Source organism: Pipistrellus hanaki (genome assembly GCF_964339955.1).
Source record: "Pipistrellus hanaki genome assembly, chromosome: 16".
Classification (NCBI taxonomy): Eukaryota; Metazoa; Chordata; class Mammalia; order Chiroptera; family Vespertilionidae; genus Pipistrellus; species Pipistrellus hanaki.
In genome coordinates this window covers 37102601-37118767 of record NC_140518.1, presented here as the reverse complement: position 1 = coordinate 37118767, position 16167 = coordinate 37102601, and the positions used below count along the sequence as shown (strand labels likewise).

General features: G+C 47.5%; 2 protein-coding genes across 2 annotated transcripts; both read right to left on the bottom strand.

Moving 5' to 3' along the window:
• Positions 1-1208: 1208 nt before the first annotated feature.
• Positions 1209-15883, bottom strand: LOC311611260 (polyunsaturated fatty acid lipoxygenase ALOX15-like; the record flags this gene model as incomplete). Its single annotated transcript, XM_084863283.1, has 14 exons — positions 1209-1615; positions 1723-1890; positions 2014-2114; positions 2682-2803; positions 2979-3148; positions 3245-3331; positions 10097-10306; positions 11924-12067; positions 12720-12880; positions 13062-13165; positions 13337-13459; positions 13564-13645; positions 13935-14139; positions 15749-15883. 14 exons carry the CDS (start codon positions 15881-15883, stop codon positions 1436-1438), a joined length of 1992 nt encoding a protein of 663 aa, XP_084719409.1. The 3' UTR covers positions 1209-1435.
• LOC311611275 (UV excision repair protein RAD23 homolog B) lies at positions 5568-7357 on the bottom strand. Its single transcript, XM_084863301.1, has one exon. The coding sequence runs from the start codon at positions 6939-6941 to the stop codon at positions 5613-5615; it is 1329 nt and encodes a 442-aa protein (XP_084719427.1). The 5' UTR covers positions 6942-7357; the 3' UTR covers positions 5568-5612.
• Positions 15884-16167: the final 284 nt, after the last annotated feature.

The window sequence follows — 16167 nt, the reverse complement described above, 5'->3', positions numbered from 1 at the left end:
CTTGGTTGGGGGCACATTCCCAGTAGGGGGTGTGCAGGCAGTAGCGGATCCATGTTTCTAACTCTCTATCCCTCTCACATCCTCTCTGTAAAAAATCAATAAAAAAAATTTTTAATTGGCTTTGAAAAAATAAATAAAATAAAAATAAAGTAAGTATAATTTTGTCTTTGCACCATGGTGCAAAGGTAGTATTGACAAATTAGAAATAATCCATTTCACAGACAATAGAGTGTTTAAGGCCTGGGGAGAGGGAGAACCAAGTAAGGGGGGGAAATGGAGGGAAAAAAGGGGGACATCTGTAATACTCTCAACAATAAAGGTTTAAATAGATAGATATAGATATATAGATATATAGATAGATATAGATATATATATCCACAGATGATCATATTAAGTAACAAACTTCTGCCCTAGCAGGTTTGGCTCAGTGGAGCATTGGCCTACAAACAAAGGGTATTGGGTTCAATTTCAACCAAGGCACATGACCCAGTGGTGGGCTCATGATGTATTGTGCTTCTTTATTTCTCTAATTGGTATGCAGGAGGCAGCTGATCAATGATTTTCTCTCACCATTGATGTTTCTGTCTCTCTCACCCTATCCCTTCTGCTCTGAAATCAATAAAAATATATTGGGGGGGAGGGAGTGGAGGAGGGGAGGGAGAGAGAGAAAGAAAGAAACTTCCAAGTTTATTTTTTCAAAATGTAACAAGATACAGAAGTTGGAATTTATTGGTTCCTTTGTTGTCACTCATTAAAATAAAATGAGATTTTTACTACCTTTCCGACTGGTGAACTGCAAATGGTTTATAAGTATGGACTCCTCAGCCTGAAGCCCCAAGGCCAAATCCCTCCAGCTGGGAGCAACTTTTTTGGTTTAACCACTTTATTTTCCCTTATCATTTTCTAAGTGAGCCACAAAATGAAAATATTAAAAATCACCCTGTCAATGGCCTGCCCTGTGTTGTGTCTGGATTCAGGATGTGTTAAATCCCACCGAGTTAAAAAGACATCCTATATACTGTTTTGCCAGTGTTTGATTTAGGAGAGTTTTATCTAAATTCTTTTCTTTCATTAGTCTAAAATATTTTTTATTGTTAAACTCAAAATTATAAACATGTGGAGTAATACGTATTATTGATCTAATACAAAGCAAGTTTCTATAAATGTGACTACTATCTGCCTTTAGGAGAACCCAATGATAAGGGAGGAGGGGAGGACAATAGGAAAAGTGGGAGGGATAAGGGGGAAATGAGCCCCCTAGTGGTGAGTCTAGAGTAAAATGTGTTCACTGTGGACAGACACAGAGAAGAGGTGACTCTCTAGGGAGGGTGGAGATAGAAGGGGGCGTGGCTGGGGAGAGGAAGACTGAAAGCTCTAAGGGATGGGACTGAGGGTTGGGGGGAAGAGATGCTGAAATAACCACAGGCTGGGGTGCTCATATGGCCACACTGTTTTCCACTATGCTGGGTCGCAGGTACTCGTAGGGCATATCCAGCTTTGCATTCCGGATCTCAATTTCCTTATCCAGGACAGCCAGCTCCTCCCTGAACTTCTTCAGCACGGCTTTGGGCTCAGGACCTGAAAAGTACTCCTCCTCATGCTGGCCCAGAAGCACCTGAGATGGAGACAGAAGCAGCTGAGAGCCTTATGAACCCCAGTTGGGAGCCCCACACCTCCCCACAGCTGCTCCCTTCCTCAGGGACCAGGCCACCTGGCTCTCACTCTAACGGGCTGACGTCGGCCCAATTGCCAGGTAATGGACATCTGAACAGAAGCCTGATGAAAGTTGGGCAGTGTTGCCATCACCGTCTCCAGTGTCACATCCTTGGTGGTCGGTGGGGGCAGCCGCATGGTGCAGGGAGCATTAGGGACCCAAGCATACCAATCCAGCTAAGAAGGGGAAGATATCTAGAATGAAACTGCTAAGCATAAAAATCCCTTAGCTACCTGCACACCCACCGCCCACACCACCACTCCAGGAGCAAATGCCCACTGCCCCCCTATAACAAGTACCTGGCCCAGGTGAACGGAAGAGTGCTGGCCAGTGCAGGTGAAGATGCACATGGTGACAAAGTGGCAAAGCTGGTCCCGGGACTCTAAGGACATGGGAAATCCTGCAGGAGGTAAGGACAGTTAGAAGCTGGGAGGCCAGGAACAGAAAACAGAGCTCAGAGAGGCTGAGCAGGAGAATACGAGCGAAAAGAAAGGCTGTCAAGGACTCAGAGGAACTATTGTGGACACTGACATGAGCATGAGTTGTGGTAGGAGAAACGGGATCTCCTGGGAAGGCCCTGCTCAATGGGGTACTGCTATGGCTCACACCGGCTCGCAAGAGTCAGATATGTTAAATTTTCAGGTATGTAGAAAGCTGGTTACATCACAATGAGAGCTATAGTGAAAATATTTATACCATGAAATGGGCAAATGCTACAAATCAGGGCTTTTTTTCTTTATTTTTTTTTCAGAGAGCCAGTTGTTAAGCATTTATGCGCAACCACTGGTCCCACTGCACCTAGGACCTAGCGGGATTCTTCTGGCATAAGAACCTGAAAAGGCCATTGGGCATTTTAATAGGGGTTGGCCATCCTTCTGGGAAGTTTCATAGAAGCAGGGAGGATTCTGGGGATATTCCCAAGAGGAATCATCCTCACTGGCATTCTCAGGGCAGGGACTCAACTCACCTTGGTCCTGGGCCCCTCGCAGGCCAATTTCAGTGATCTCTTGACACCAGCTCTGCAGTTCCAGGTCCTCTTTCACCACGTTGTCCGTCTTAAAGTAAAGACTCACAATTCCCTCCACATAGCTGTCAAGGGGTTGGGCCAAGAGAGCTGAAGCTCACGGGGAGCCTCCAGGCCCTCTGTTCCTTGCCCACATGGCCAGATCAGGGCACTCAGCCCTCCCACACAGGTCACCTGGTCTCTCAAACCACTCCCTGACCGCCCATGCTCCCTCCAAGCCCTGCCTTCCACTTGCCTTACCGATACATGATTTCCCAGAGCCGCAGAGCATCCTGAGCATAGTAAGAAGACTTGACTCCCAGAAGCCCCCGGTCAGCCAGGTCATCAGGGGGACACAATGATCTATAGGTTAAACAGGGTCCAGCGCGCCTAAGCAGATCCACATGGCCACCCCCACCGGTGCTCACCACCTGAAATGCAAGGATGGGCAGGGTCAGGCAACTCCACTGCTGGAGGCCAGAGCCAGATGGAGCATGAGCTCCAGAAGCCCCATTCTCTCTTCATACCTGGTCAAAAACGCCATTTTCGGAAACCAGCCCAGTCCTGGCCCGCACATTAATTTCCAGGGTGTATCGCAGGTGGGGGGTTATCAGCTGGAGGAAGAGAGCAGGGAAGAACAAGTCAGGAGAGACCTGCAGCAAGTCCCTGCAGGAAATTGGAAGTGAAGAACAGGAAAGGTGCCAGGTCTTCAGGAAAAGCAGAGCCATGAAGTTCAGTGGTCCCTCGACACCAAGAGTGTTCAGTCAAATTATAATTCATTCCTCAAACCATTGAATTATTGCTGCATACTGGGAAGAAATAATTCTCCTTTTCTTTTCACATAAGACTGTTCAAGTTCTAGTTCAATGTTTCTCAACCTTTTTCATTATCACTCTTCTACACAGCTTTTCCAGATAGTGTTTCCTCTCCCCCATCATTGAAATTTTAATGCTGCACATACTATATCTGTTATGTACTATATGTGTGTGTGTGTGTGTGTGTGTGTGTGCTTTATTTATTTTTTCATTGACTTCAGAGAGAAAGGGAATGAGAGAGAGAGAGAGAGAGAGAGAGAGAGAGAGAGAGAGAGAGAGAAGCATCAATGATGAGAAAGAATCATTGATTGGCTGCCTCCTGCCCACCCCCTACTGGGGATTGAGCCCACTACCCAGTATGTGCCCTTGACCAGGACTGAACCTGAGTAAGGACTCTGTAGGCCAACATTCTATCCACTGAGCCAAACAAGCTAGAGCTGTATATATGTGCTTTATACATAAAATATTCTACATTTTTGCAACCTAGAACTTTTCCATGGTTCTGTGGAACCCCCTGTGAGGGGTCTAATTGCCTCCATTGGAATGCATGCTCTACCCCGCTTACCTGCAGACCTTCCTCTCTTCCCTTCTCACTTTTGCCCATTACACTCACCTCTTTTCCATTCCTCAAACATGCCATGCTTCCTCCTGCCTTAGGACCTCTGCACTTTTCTCAGAACAATATGCACTTTGATCATCGCAAGGCTGGTTCCTCAGAGCCTTATTCTCTATGTCATCTTTCCTGGCCACTCAGTCTGAACTCAACATCACATTGTTCTGCTATGATACTCTGCATTGTACTTGTCACAGCTGATCTGTCATAACACAATCTTTATGAGATGGTAGCCCAAAATGGGCATGAAAATCTCCAAAGATCAGGACCTTTATCTTGCTTAGCACAATCATCTACAATGGTTCTTGCCCCATTGGAAGTGCCCAAAAAGAAAAGTTCAAATTGTCTGTTTAAAAAAAAAAAAAGCCATTATTGTGGACCTGAGCCTCTCTAACTGGTCTGTGTGTCACTATTTTTTTTGTTTGTTTGTTTTGTTTTGTTTTGTTTTTGTTTTTGTTTTTTTTTGAAACCCAGATATGAAATTAATTTGCATTAATTTTGAACTGAATCAGCCTTGTTGGGCTTAAGAAAGGCAGCAGTTTGAATTCACAAGTTGGTGACAAGCACGGTTCTGCTGAGGCAAGGGACGAGGGAGCGTGAGCGCTGCATTTCTCCATTGGGCCCGAAGTGCTAATTCCATAAAGGGATACATCAAAAGCAAACATGCAATGGTGGTTTTAAAACTTTTACTGCAATATAACAAGGAAGTAAACAGTAATTAGACACCTACCAATTTTCCCCCAAACAAACCAAAAAAAATGTAAACAGGAAAGTAAATCTGCCTATACTTGTACAGCTTCTCAAATCATATCAGAAGGGTCTCACATTCAACAATCAAGCGATTTTAAAATAGCAGTATTTTCACTTTAAGAAAAAGTTGACCTTCTTTTCCACCCAACCCAAGTATTTAACATGAAAGAATAGGCTTTCTTGACATTAATTTTATACTTATTTGAAGCAGCAACAATAACCATCAATTATTTGGCATTTCTTTGCAGTTGTTCCAAATTTGTTTCAATTTCATAAAGCCATTATCCAGTGTTGCCATGAAATAGAGACTGTAGATTCTAGGTAGCAAATATTCTTTCTGAAACCAATGTTAAGTCAAAGAAATATAAAGCAGGGCATTACACTAAATTTCTGGGTCTAGTACACTAAAAGAGTGAAACCTAGGAAGTTACCTACTGTTTTATACAAGATAGAGACCTGCAAAAGCTGCTTTTTTGGTTGTCTATTTTACACACTGTGTGGATCTGCAGCATCTGCTAATTGAAGCAGACATGCACTGTATTTATCCTAGATCCCTCCCTCCCACCCCCAATAATCTACTACCTTATACAGGTATTGTGGATATGAGCAATATCCAGACAATCCAGTGAACAAAGTTAGTGTAATGCACTGGTGTGAAGTGTGAGATTAAAAAAAAAAAAAAAAAAAAAAAAAAAAAAAAAAAAAAAAAAGTCCCTTTCAATCTTCATCAAAGTTTTGCTGTAGAAGAAAATTGGCAGCCAAGTTCTCATTCTTCTCACAAGCAAAGTATGCTTGTATCACAAGTCCTTCAGGAAATCCTAATGCCTTTAACCTTTCTATAGCTTCTTTTTCCTGAGGCGTTACTTGAATGTAGTTCATGTGACCACTTCCAGCTTCTGCAATTCCTCCACTGCCTCCTCCACTCCCTCCTCCTCCTCCTCCTCCTTGACCACCAGCTTCTTGAACTGGTTCATTTAACATTTGAATAAAATGCTCCTGGTGTTGGCTAATTTGCTGCAGTAATTGAGGATTTTCTCGACCTATCTGTTGTAGCAATGCTGGAAGCAGGGAAGGATTCTGTTGAATAATCTGTCTCATCTGTTGAAACTGAGGCTGATTCCGTAAAAATTCAAGGGGATGTCCTCCAGAACTTGTTGTTGTAGTTGTTGCTGTTGTAGTTGCTGCAGCTGCAGCCACTGAAGACTGAGGAGGCCCAGTAGTAGCTACTGGAGGGGGATCAACCACAGCTTGAGTTTCTCTGTCTCCAGGAATTCCCATTAAAAGATACTCCACCGCTCGATCAGGGTTGTTGAAACTGGCTCTCAGGGCTGCAATTACTTGCTCTCGTTCATAGCCCATTGACATGATCTCAGTTACCATATTCTCGTAAGACTGACCTGTCACAAGTGCACTTGTTGCATCTTCAAAAAGATTTGACCGAGAAGAATCTGATGTACTATCAGTTGATGTTGGGCTAGTAATAACCACTGGTGTTTCTGCTGGCTGTTCTGCAGGGTTCTCTTGTTTTGTGACACTAACAGGTGCAGGTTCAGAAGATGCTGTCGTTGACGCTGGAGTGACAGATGTAGGCGTGGGAGTAGGAGCGGGAGTAGAAGTAGGAGTAGGAGTAGGAGTAGGAGTAGGAGTAGGAATAGGAGTGGGAGTGGGAGTGGGAGTAGGAGTGGGAGTGGGAGCCAAGGCAGGGGTGGGGGTTGGAACCTGAGCCACAGCTGGTGCTGTGGAAGAACTAACTGTGGTAGTGGTGGTAGGAGTTGACTGCTGCGTCGTTGTTGGTGCTGGTGTTGTTACGGCTTTGGGTTTTGTCACCATAACAACCACAAAGTTTTTCTCATCAATTTTATATTCTTTTAGAGCAGTATCATCATTGAGAATTTTACCTGCATAAATTAACTTCTGACCAGCTACAGGAAAGGCATCCTTTCCCTTTTCAGATTCAATCTTCTCTTTCAGTGCTTTCACCGTCTCCTCGGGGTCGATGTCGATCTTGAAGGTCTGCTGCTGGAGGGTCTTCAGGGTGACCTGCATGGTGCCGCCGCGCAGCTCCGCCGCCGCGCCTGCTCCTCCAGGTGCTGGCCGCTGGGCGGGGTCTGTGGCCTGGCGTGGCCCCGGGGTCGCCCGCGCTCCTCCTCGTGCGCTCGGAAGGAAGACGGTGGGGGTGGGGATTTGTCACATTCGCCCAGCGGGACCGGCCTCTCCCCGCCGCCGTGGCCTCGGGCCGCGCGGCTGCCTGCGACTGCGGCCTCTCCCGCGAGATCGGGCCCGCCTCGCTTCCTCAAAAGCACCAGCCCCCTGAGTGGTGCAGGAAGTTCGAGAAGCTCTTCCGAGACGAGCAAGAAAGTCCGCTAGCTCACCACGGGCTGGTGGCCGCCATCATCGTGACTCGCCGAGAGGTGCCCCTTCCCCCACCCGAAAAACCTGTGTGTGTGTGGGGGGGGGTGGGGGATGGGGCCGGGCGGCGCCTGTGTGTCACTATTTTAGGACAGGTCAAAACTGGTTGGGAGAGGAGAAACCAAGATGGTGGCACAGGTAAACAACTAAACTGCCGCCTCACACAACAATTTCAAAACTACAACAGACAAAACATCTATCACCTAGAACCACGGAAAAGCTTGCTGAATGAAAGTCTTACAACTAGAAGGAAAGAGAAAGGAGCAAAAACGCTGAAAAACTGAGGTACGGAGGCACAAGAATTTGGCTGGTGGCGGGCGACTGGGTCCACAGCTTTTTTCAACCCAAAGGGAAACAAACTCCCAATCACTTTGAAATCCAGTTTCTGGGGACACGCAATGGTCCCAGACAACTACAGGGAGAAGCTGGTCTGTTGGCCATTGGGTTGGAAAGTGAGGGTGACTTTTGCAGCGGTACTCACAGCAATCATTGTTTACTGAGCTGGAGCACAGGGACTTGGAAACACAGGGACTTGGAAATGCGGAAAGACAGAGAAGGCTGATGGCAGCCATCGCTGTTTGCCACATCCCAGCCTAGTGACACCCTGAAACCCCGCTCCACCCTGAGATTCTGCCCTGCACATTGTACAAACCCACCCAGAATCCAAAGAACTGCTTTTGCATACAAATGGCCTGCCCTGTGGCAGCTTAACAAAATAAACTGAATCTCCAGTCAGACTGCTCCAAAACCACCAAATCCCAAGCAAAGAGGAGAAAACTGTAGTTCTTGCTGTAGCTCCTGCTGGGTGGCCTCAGACAGTAGCTGACCTGTACCCCATTGGAGATCCAGAAACTAGTGTATCTAGTGGTCTGTGTGAGATGACACCAGATTTCAACTACTCTCATAAGGGACACATTCAAGAGACAAACTCAATGAGCACCAAAGCCCCATTGGAACAAGTCCTGCCCCATAAATGTATCTCCAGCACAGCAATTCTTCTGTTATAGACACAGCCGGTCCTCACAGCCAATTGGTCTGGAGGTCAATTCCTCCCAGCAAAACCAACAACAATCAAGACTTAACTACAACAAGGCTGTACATGCAGTCTACAAAGGGGTGCACCAAGAGTGTCTACATCAGGTAACTGGGAGGCTGACCCACTGAACCATATAGGGCACCCAGCACACAAAGGTACCCTATCAATTCAGGGAAGCAGCAAAAATGAGGAGAAGATCACAAACGAACGAAATGGAGGAGAACAAGTGACTGGACATAGAGTTCAAAACCACTATTATAAGGTTTTTCAAGAATTTCCTAGAAAAGGCCGACAAATTTAAAGAGATCCTCTAGGATATGAAAAAAAAAAAAAACTAGAAATTAAACATACACTGACTGAAATAAAAAATATTATAAAGAGACCCAACAGCAGACTAGAGGAATGCAAGAATCAAGTCAAAGATTTGGAATACAAAGAGGCAAAAGACACTCCTCCAGAGAAGCAAAAAGAGAAGAGAATCCAGAAAGGTGAAGATAGTGTAAGAAGTTTCTGGGACAACTTCAAGTGTAACAACATCAAAATTATGGGGGTGCCAGAAGAAGAGAGAGAGCAAGACACTGAAAACCTATTTGAAGAAATAATGACCTAAAACTTCCCCCACCAGGTGAAAGAAATAAATTTACAAGTTCAGGAAGCACACAGAACCCCAAACAAAGGGAATCCAAAGAGGACTACACCAAGACACATCATAATTACAATGCCAAGGGCAAAAGACAAAGAAAGAATCTTACAAGCAACAAGAGAAAAACAGTTAGTTACCTATAAGGAGAACCCATACAATTGTCAGCTGATTTCTCAACAGAAACTATGCAGGCCAGAAGGGAATGGCAAGAAATATTCAAAGTGATGAATAGCAAGAATCTACAACCAAAATTACTCTACCCAGTGAAGTTATCATTCAGAATTGAAGGGCAGATATACAGCTTCACAGATAAGAAAAAGCTAAAGGAGTTCATCACCACAAAACCAGTAGTATATGAAATGCTGAAAGGTGTTCTTTAAAAAGAAGAAAAAATTAAAGATAAAAATTATGAACAACAGATACATATCTATCAACAATTGATTCTAAAAGTCAAGTGAATTAAAAATCTTATGAACAGAATAAACTGGTGAATATAATAGAATCAGGGGCATAGAATGGGAAGGGATTGATAATTCTCAGGGGGAAAGGAGGGTGTGTGTGTGGGGGGGGGGGATACAGGAAGAGACTGGACAAAAATCATACACCTATGGATGAGGACAGTGGGGGACGGGGAGGTAAGGGTAGAAGGTGGGGTGGGGACCGGTGGAGGGGAGCTATTGGGGAGGAGGAGGAGAAACAATTGTAATAATCAGAACAATAAAGATTTATTAAATTAAAAAAAAACTGGTTGGGAAAGTCTTCTATGTTATTTGCTTGTTCTTCCCTTTTGCAATGGAATCCTCAGTCTTTTGTGGACACTGCCTATACACTGTATGTTCATCAATCTGTGCTTCATACATAAAAAGGGTAAGACTTGTCACCTTCACCCCCTCATGCCCCACCTTGCCAATGAATCATTTCCACCTCCTTGGGAGGTGATGTCACCCTGTTGAAAATACAGAACAAGCCACCTCACTTCACTCTCTTGCTCCCTTGTCTCTTATTAGTTGGCTTTACCCCACTCCCTGAGATTCTACAGAGAGGGTGCTTCCAGACATGGTACTGTGCCATGGGGCAGAGAGGCAGGCAGGAGAGAAGGTGATAAGGTATTACCTTGAAGATAGGGTGTACTGATGGAAGGCATCTCATGGTAGCCATAGCGATAACCTCAGCCATCAAATGTCCCCTCAGAAGATGAGAGAGAAGCTCATGAAGCTGGAAGTCAGCACTACGGACCCAGCATTTGGCCAGGAGCCAGGCCATCGGGGGATCCGTGGGCAGGAAAAGTGTTGGTGGTGGGGATCCCATGCGTGGCAATTCAAGCTGGATCGAGGATAAAGTGTGGGGAAAAGAGGATGAGTGCCCAGGTGCCCAGCAGATTCCCCCTCCTTTGCATTTTAACCCCTCCCTTCTTCCCAGATTTACTTAGCTTTCTCCATCTCACTTCTGCTACTCCCAGCAGCCACTATTCCTTCTCCTGACTTTCCTACCCACTCAGTGCATTAACATTGTACAAGCTGCTCTGCTGGGCCTTCTGCAGAAGCTCCTCTTCTACCCACTTCCTGGCCTCCACTTCCCCTTTCACTCCCCTCCGTGTGGACAAGATTCAAACCCTCTGCTTTCTTTATCTCACACTTTTTCAGAAAGTTCAGTTTCTCTCTAATCTTTCAACAACACCCATATTCAGTTGATTAAGTCTCCAGTTACCAGGTAGTCATGAGCTAGATGTAATAATTTGAGTGTTCTGCATCTATAATAATCTATAATAATGAAAACATAATATGCTAATTAGACCGGACATCCTTCTTTATGAAGCAAGGGCTGCAAAAGAAGCCTGGTTCCCGGGTGCCTGCCAGCCACCAAGGGAAGGCTGGGTCTCAGGTGCCAGAGGGAAGCTGGTACCAGCAGCCAGGACAATTCAGGTTTACTCGCCCTAACCAGTTTAACTCAGTGGATAGGGCATTGACCTGTGGACTGAAAGGCCCAGGTTCGATTCTGGTCAAGGGTATGTACCTTGGTTGCAGGCACGTCCCCAGTAGGAGGTGTGCAGGAGTCAGCTAACCGATGTTTCTCTCTCATTGATATTTCTAACTATCCTTCTTCCTTCCTCTCTATAAAAAAATCAATAAAATATTTTTAAAAAAAAAAAAAAAAAAAAGGTCTACTCTTGCACAAATTTCAGGCATTGGGCCTCTAGCTATCTCATAATTGGCCAGAGAAAAGCCCACTTGAGCATCTTTTCCTCTTCATTTGTCCTTATTTCTGCAGGTATCTCTTACGTTTCTCTTTCCTTGAATCCAGGCCAGTTTAATTTTCCTCTGCATGCCCATATAGCTTTCCTCTACACACCCACAGCTATTCTCAACAACTTGAGTCCATTACCCCCATCTTGGACAACTGCTGTAGCATGTCACCCTAAACTCCAGATCCAGCATCTCCCTTCTCCAATCCTAAACAAAATGATCCATACACTGTACCTATAGCATCTTTCACAACAACCTACACCAGCTTCCTGTGTTCATAGTCCTTGATTTGGCATCCACTGCCCACTACAGCCTGGGCCCTCACATTACCCCTCAGCACACCAGCCCAATTGTCCACTGACTATCTAACTTCTCACACTCTGCACACCTCAGCCTTGCCGCCAAACTCATCTTCCATTGGGAGGAGGTCCTGCTTTTTGGCCAAGGCTCATGCTCACCCTGCCTCCCATGACCCCTCCCACACTATCTCCACCCTCGGGTACTTCCTCAGTACTGGAGCATATTTAGATTTTCCCAGTCTCTCTGTCCAGCTAGACCACACCTTTCTGCCTTTTCCCATTGCCTCCTTTATGGCCACTTCCAGTGCTTTAGCACAAGTGAATCCTCAATGAATTTCGGTGAAGGGCTGAGCTGAGAGTGCCAACCACCAGGGAGCAGAAATCCTGGGTCCTCTCACCTGGATGACCATGGGTAAGAGTTTCCCATCAGGCTGCAGTTTCAGCATGACCAGAGGGGCAGCCAGGTATTGCTGGCTACCTAGGATGACATTAGCCTTGATCCCATCCAGCAGGGAGAAGTCGGCTTCAAACAGTGTGCCACCCTGGATGGGGGAGAGGGTGAGGAATATCAGTAAAAGGCATTTACTTCCCACCCTGATTCCCCAAAGGAAGAAGAACTAGAAGGAAACTAACTTATCTCCATCACCTACTTTGTAACAGGTAATGAATCACATGCTATTGCTTCACATAAGTCTTACAAGTATTTGAATTAACTTCAGGTTTTTAAAATAAAATAAAATAAAAAAAGGAAACATGATAAAATAAGATAGATAACTTGCCTGAAGTCACACACTATATAAACAGCATAGCCAGGGTTCAAACCCAAGTCTGTCTCACCTTATAATCCAGGAATTTTCTCTGCCCAACCCATCAATTGATACATGTTGACTCCTGATTAATAAGCCCCCCCCCATCTGATTCTCTTACTACACACTCCCCCAAATCCTTAGCACCAATGTTCAGATATTTTGATTGCATCTATCACCCATCTCACACTCTTCCTCCCAATATGCTTTTCTCAGTTGAGGGGAAGGCCATGTGGTTGCACACCTCAAGGATCACTCAGGATTTCCCTGAAGAATCTCCTCTTGCATCTGGGGGCAAATTGGGCTCATAGTGGGGCCTGGAGCAGCATAAACACAGACCACACTCCCATTTCACTGTGTGGCCTCCTTTGGGCCATCATGTCCATACCTTCAGCTCCTGCTCCAGCTGGGCCTGCAGTTCCTCCACCCCTGAAGGGAACACTAGGCGGGCAGGAAGGCGACTGGAGCGCCTTAGCAGCATGGGGTTGGCGCCATTGAGAAACTGGTACCCAAAGAAGGCATCCTCCTTCCAGGAATCCCGCACCTTCTCTGAGGGTGGCAGTTGTGGAACAGGTTGTGAGATCTGGTGCCCTGGTTCTTCTAACCCCCACCAAACCATTCCCTCTTGCCCCAGCCCACCAGAGAAATCCAGAACTCAGGCCTCCCAGCCCTGGTTCCCTAGATTGGGTAAAAAGGGTCCTGGGAGAAGTACTGAGATAGGGATACTGACCAGCCAGCTTGCTGTGGTCATACCGGAAGATCCTGTTGAAGTCATCCAAATTATTCCAGCGAGCAAGAACATTTAGAGCGTCTTTGACAGCTAATTTGACCAGCCTTCAGGTAAGGATAGGTGAAGCATTTGAAAGTTAGTCTCAAAATCACACATTATAACTATAACCACCCTCCTTGGGTTAATCCAGCCCCATTAGGCTAATCCAGCCCAGGCCAGTCCATAGAAGCCTGGACCAGAATGCCTTCCTCTCCTCTAGCCCTCACTGTTCTCACCCCACAGCCAGTGAAGACTCAAAGTCAGCTCTCTTGTCCTCCAGAAACCTCTCATCTTGCGGGAGGTCAGATAAATTGGTCGCAGCCACATTCAGGATTAACCCATCCTTCCAGTTACCCCATCTGTGGGATAGAAATGAAATCAGGCATTGATGCCAGGAAGGGCCAGGACTCACTGCCAGGTCATTGGGGGGTGGGGGGGAGGTCAAGGGCAAGGTTAAGCTAACTTGTATAGCTTCCTTCTCTCTATCAGCTCCTCCTCCCTGTGTTTCTTGAACAGGCCTTGAGGGTCATCTACCAACGTGCGGCCTAGAGGAAGAGGGAAGGAAAGGACAAGGGCATGGACAATGAGGCTTCTCCTGAGAGCCTCCCCCTGTCCCTGCCAGAGGTGCCTTCTCAGCCCACCCTTGCCGGGAGGGGTGAGCCTTCAGCATCATGCCCCTCCCCAGCCTGCTGCCAACTCCAGAATCCACCTCTTCCCAAAGGAAAAAAGACCCAGTCCTCAGATTCCCGCCCTAACACCATGTTCCCTCTCCTCTCCCCCAACCCAGCTTCTCTTGGGCCCCAGAGGCCTCCTCATACCCCACCCTGAGCTCACCTGTGCCCTCGGGGAGGCTCAGGATGCCACGGCCCTTCACCCAGCGGTAGCAGGGGAACAGGTACTCCTCCCCACTGGCCCCAGGGCCCTGCACGGAGATCCAGTTGCAGAACCAGTCGTCATCCTGTAGGAAGTGCCTTTTGCGCACTTTCACGAAAAGCAGTGGCCCTAAGTACTCCTTCACATCCTCCTGGAACTCTGTCTCCTGCAGGCAACACAAGAGGCTCAGCATCCAGGGCTATCACAGGAAACGGAGACTGGGACTGAGCCCAGCTCCTTGCCCTGGCCCTTTGTCTGGGGCTCTGGGAAAGCATCTCAAAAGGAGTCAAACAGAGAAAGGGGGCGCCCTGACCAGGTGTCACCTCGTCCTTATTATGGGTTGTGGAGTTCTTCAGCTCTGAGTGAGTGGAGAAGGAAAGATGCACTCCTTCCTGCCCTATCTCTCCTCTTTTTCCTCCTCTTTCCTCCTCGTAGTCATTGATCCAACCCAGCACTGAGCGGGGTACCGCCAGGGCAGTGCACAGTTGCGCGGGGAGATACACTGGTGACCAGGCCCTTATAGCCCAGAGACCCAGCGCCCCCTCCGCTGGGTGTGAGCAGAGACCTCTGGGTGTGAAGGGATTAACCAGGGAAAGTGAGAGAGAGAAAACGTTGAAGAAATGCTTGGAGGCTGAGCGCAGCACAGAGCACATGGGAGATGAGCATGACTAGATTCTGAACAGTCTCCAAGCCAAGAAGGTGGTCCTGAGAACCAGCAGAAGCCATTCAGATGTCTGTGGGGACATCTTATGAGGCTGGGGGTGTATTTGGATAAAATCGGTCTGGCTGCAGAGGGGCTGGAAGGGCAGGAGAGGAAGCTGCCGGGCGGGGGAAGAGGCAGAAGGTGACATAGGTTCACGGGGACACTGGTGGTTTGGGGGTGGGTTGGGCATCCGGCTGGGAAGCCAGAGATGTCCAGGAGGCAGAATTGACAGCGCGTGATTCTTGGTTCCAGGCAAACAGAGCCGGACGCTGGCGTAACACCTCCAGGAAGGCAAGGGGAGAGGTGTGGGGGTGGGAAAGGGAGGACCTCGCTTAGGCAAGTTCCTTTGAGGCATCCTCAGGACAGACATCCGGATCTGGAGGTCCTGGAAAGAGTGGGGTGGGCGATGGAAATGTGGGGATGGGAAATGGGGAAGAAAAAGTAACAGGAGCCCGGGCCGAACCGGTAGATGTGATGAGAGAGGGGAAGGGATGAGGAAATTCAGCTTAGTTACTCTCCTCCTCCCCACCTCTGTGGAAGAGGTTTGAAATAGAATTTCCCAATGGAGGAAAGTCCCTGGCAGGTAGCTCAGTAGGTTAGAGCATAACCTGACGCCCCAAAGTTCCTGGTCCACCCCTGGTCAGGATACATACTAGACTCAACCACGCATGAGTAAGTGGAACAAAGTCAATCAATCTTTCTTTCTTTCTTTCTTTCTTTCTTTCTTTCTTTCTTTCTTTCTTTCTTTCTTTTCTTCCTTCTCTCTCTCTCTCTCTCTCTCTCTCTCTCTCTCTCTCTCTCTCTCTCTCTCTCTCTCTCCCCTCTACTTTTCCTCTCCCTCTCCCTCCCCCTCCCTCCTTCTTCTCGAAATAAAATAGAGGAAACCAGAGACAAGCAGCCCTTCCAGGATCTCTGCAAAAAGAGAGCGCTCTGTGAAGGAGGGGCTGCAGGAGCATCCTCTCCATCCCAAGGAAGCCAGAGGGCGCTCTGTGTGTGCCCCGCTCCGCCCAGCGCGGGTCTCTTCCCAGGTAGGTGAGGTCCTCCGGGTGAAGGCCAGCTCCCACCAGCTCACCTTGCCCCTCTCAGGCCTCAAGCAAGTCCGGAGCTTGGCTTCCCCTTGCTGGCCCACCAGCCACAGCTGCACCTGGTTGGTGGAGCCTGCGAAGAGTGAAGACCCAGTGGACACGCAGATGCGGTAGACACCCATCTTCCAAAGAGAAGTTTTGTGCCTTCTGAGGGGGAAGAAGAGTGGAGGTGCCTAATAAAAGGGCTCAAGACCCCGCCCCCCTAAAACCCTGTTTTGATTGAAATTGAAGAATTGCAGGGTGTGGATGGATGGCAGGCCTCCAACCAACCTGGCATGGCCCCAAGTTCTGGGCAGCCCAGAACTGGGCCCCTACTCGGAAAGGTGGGGGCTTAGGCAGTTTCGGGTGCAGATCCTTTGCTGGAGGAGGACGGAAGGAGTAGGCAGAGAGGATTTGGGCCAAAAAT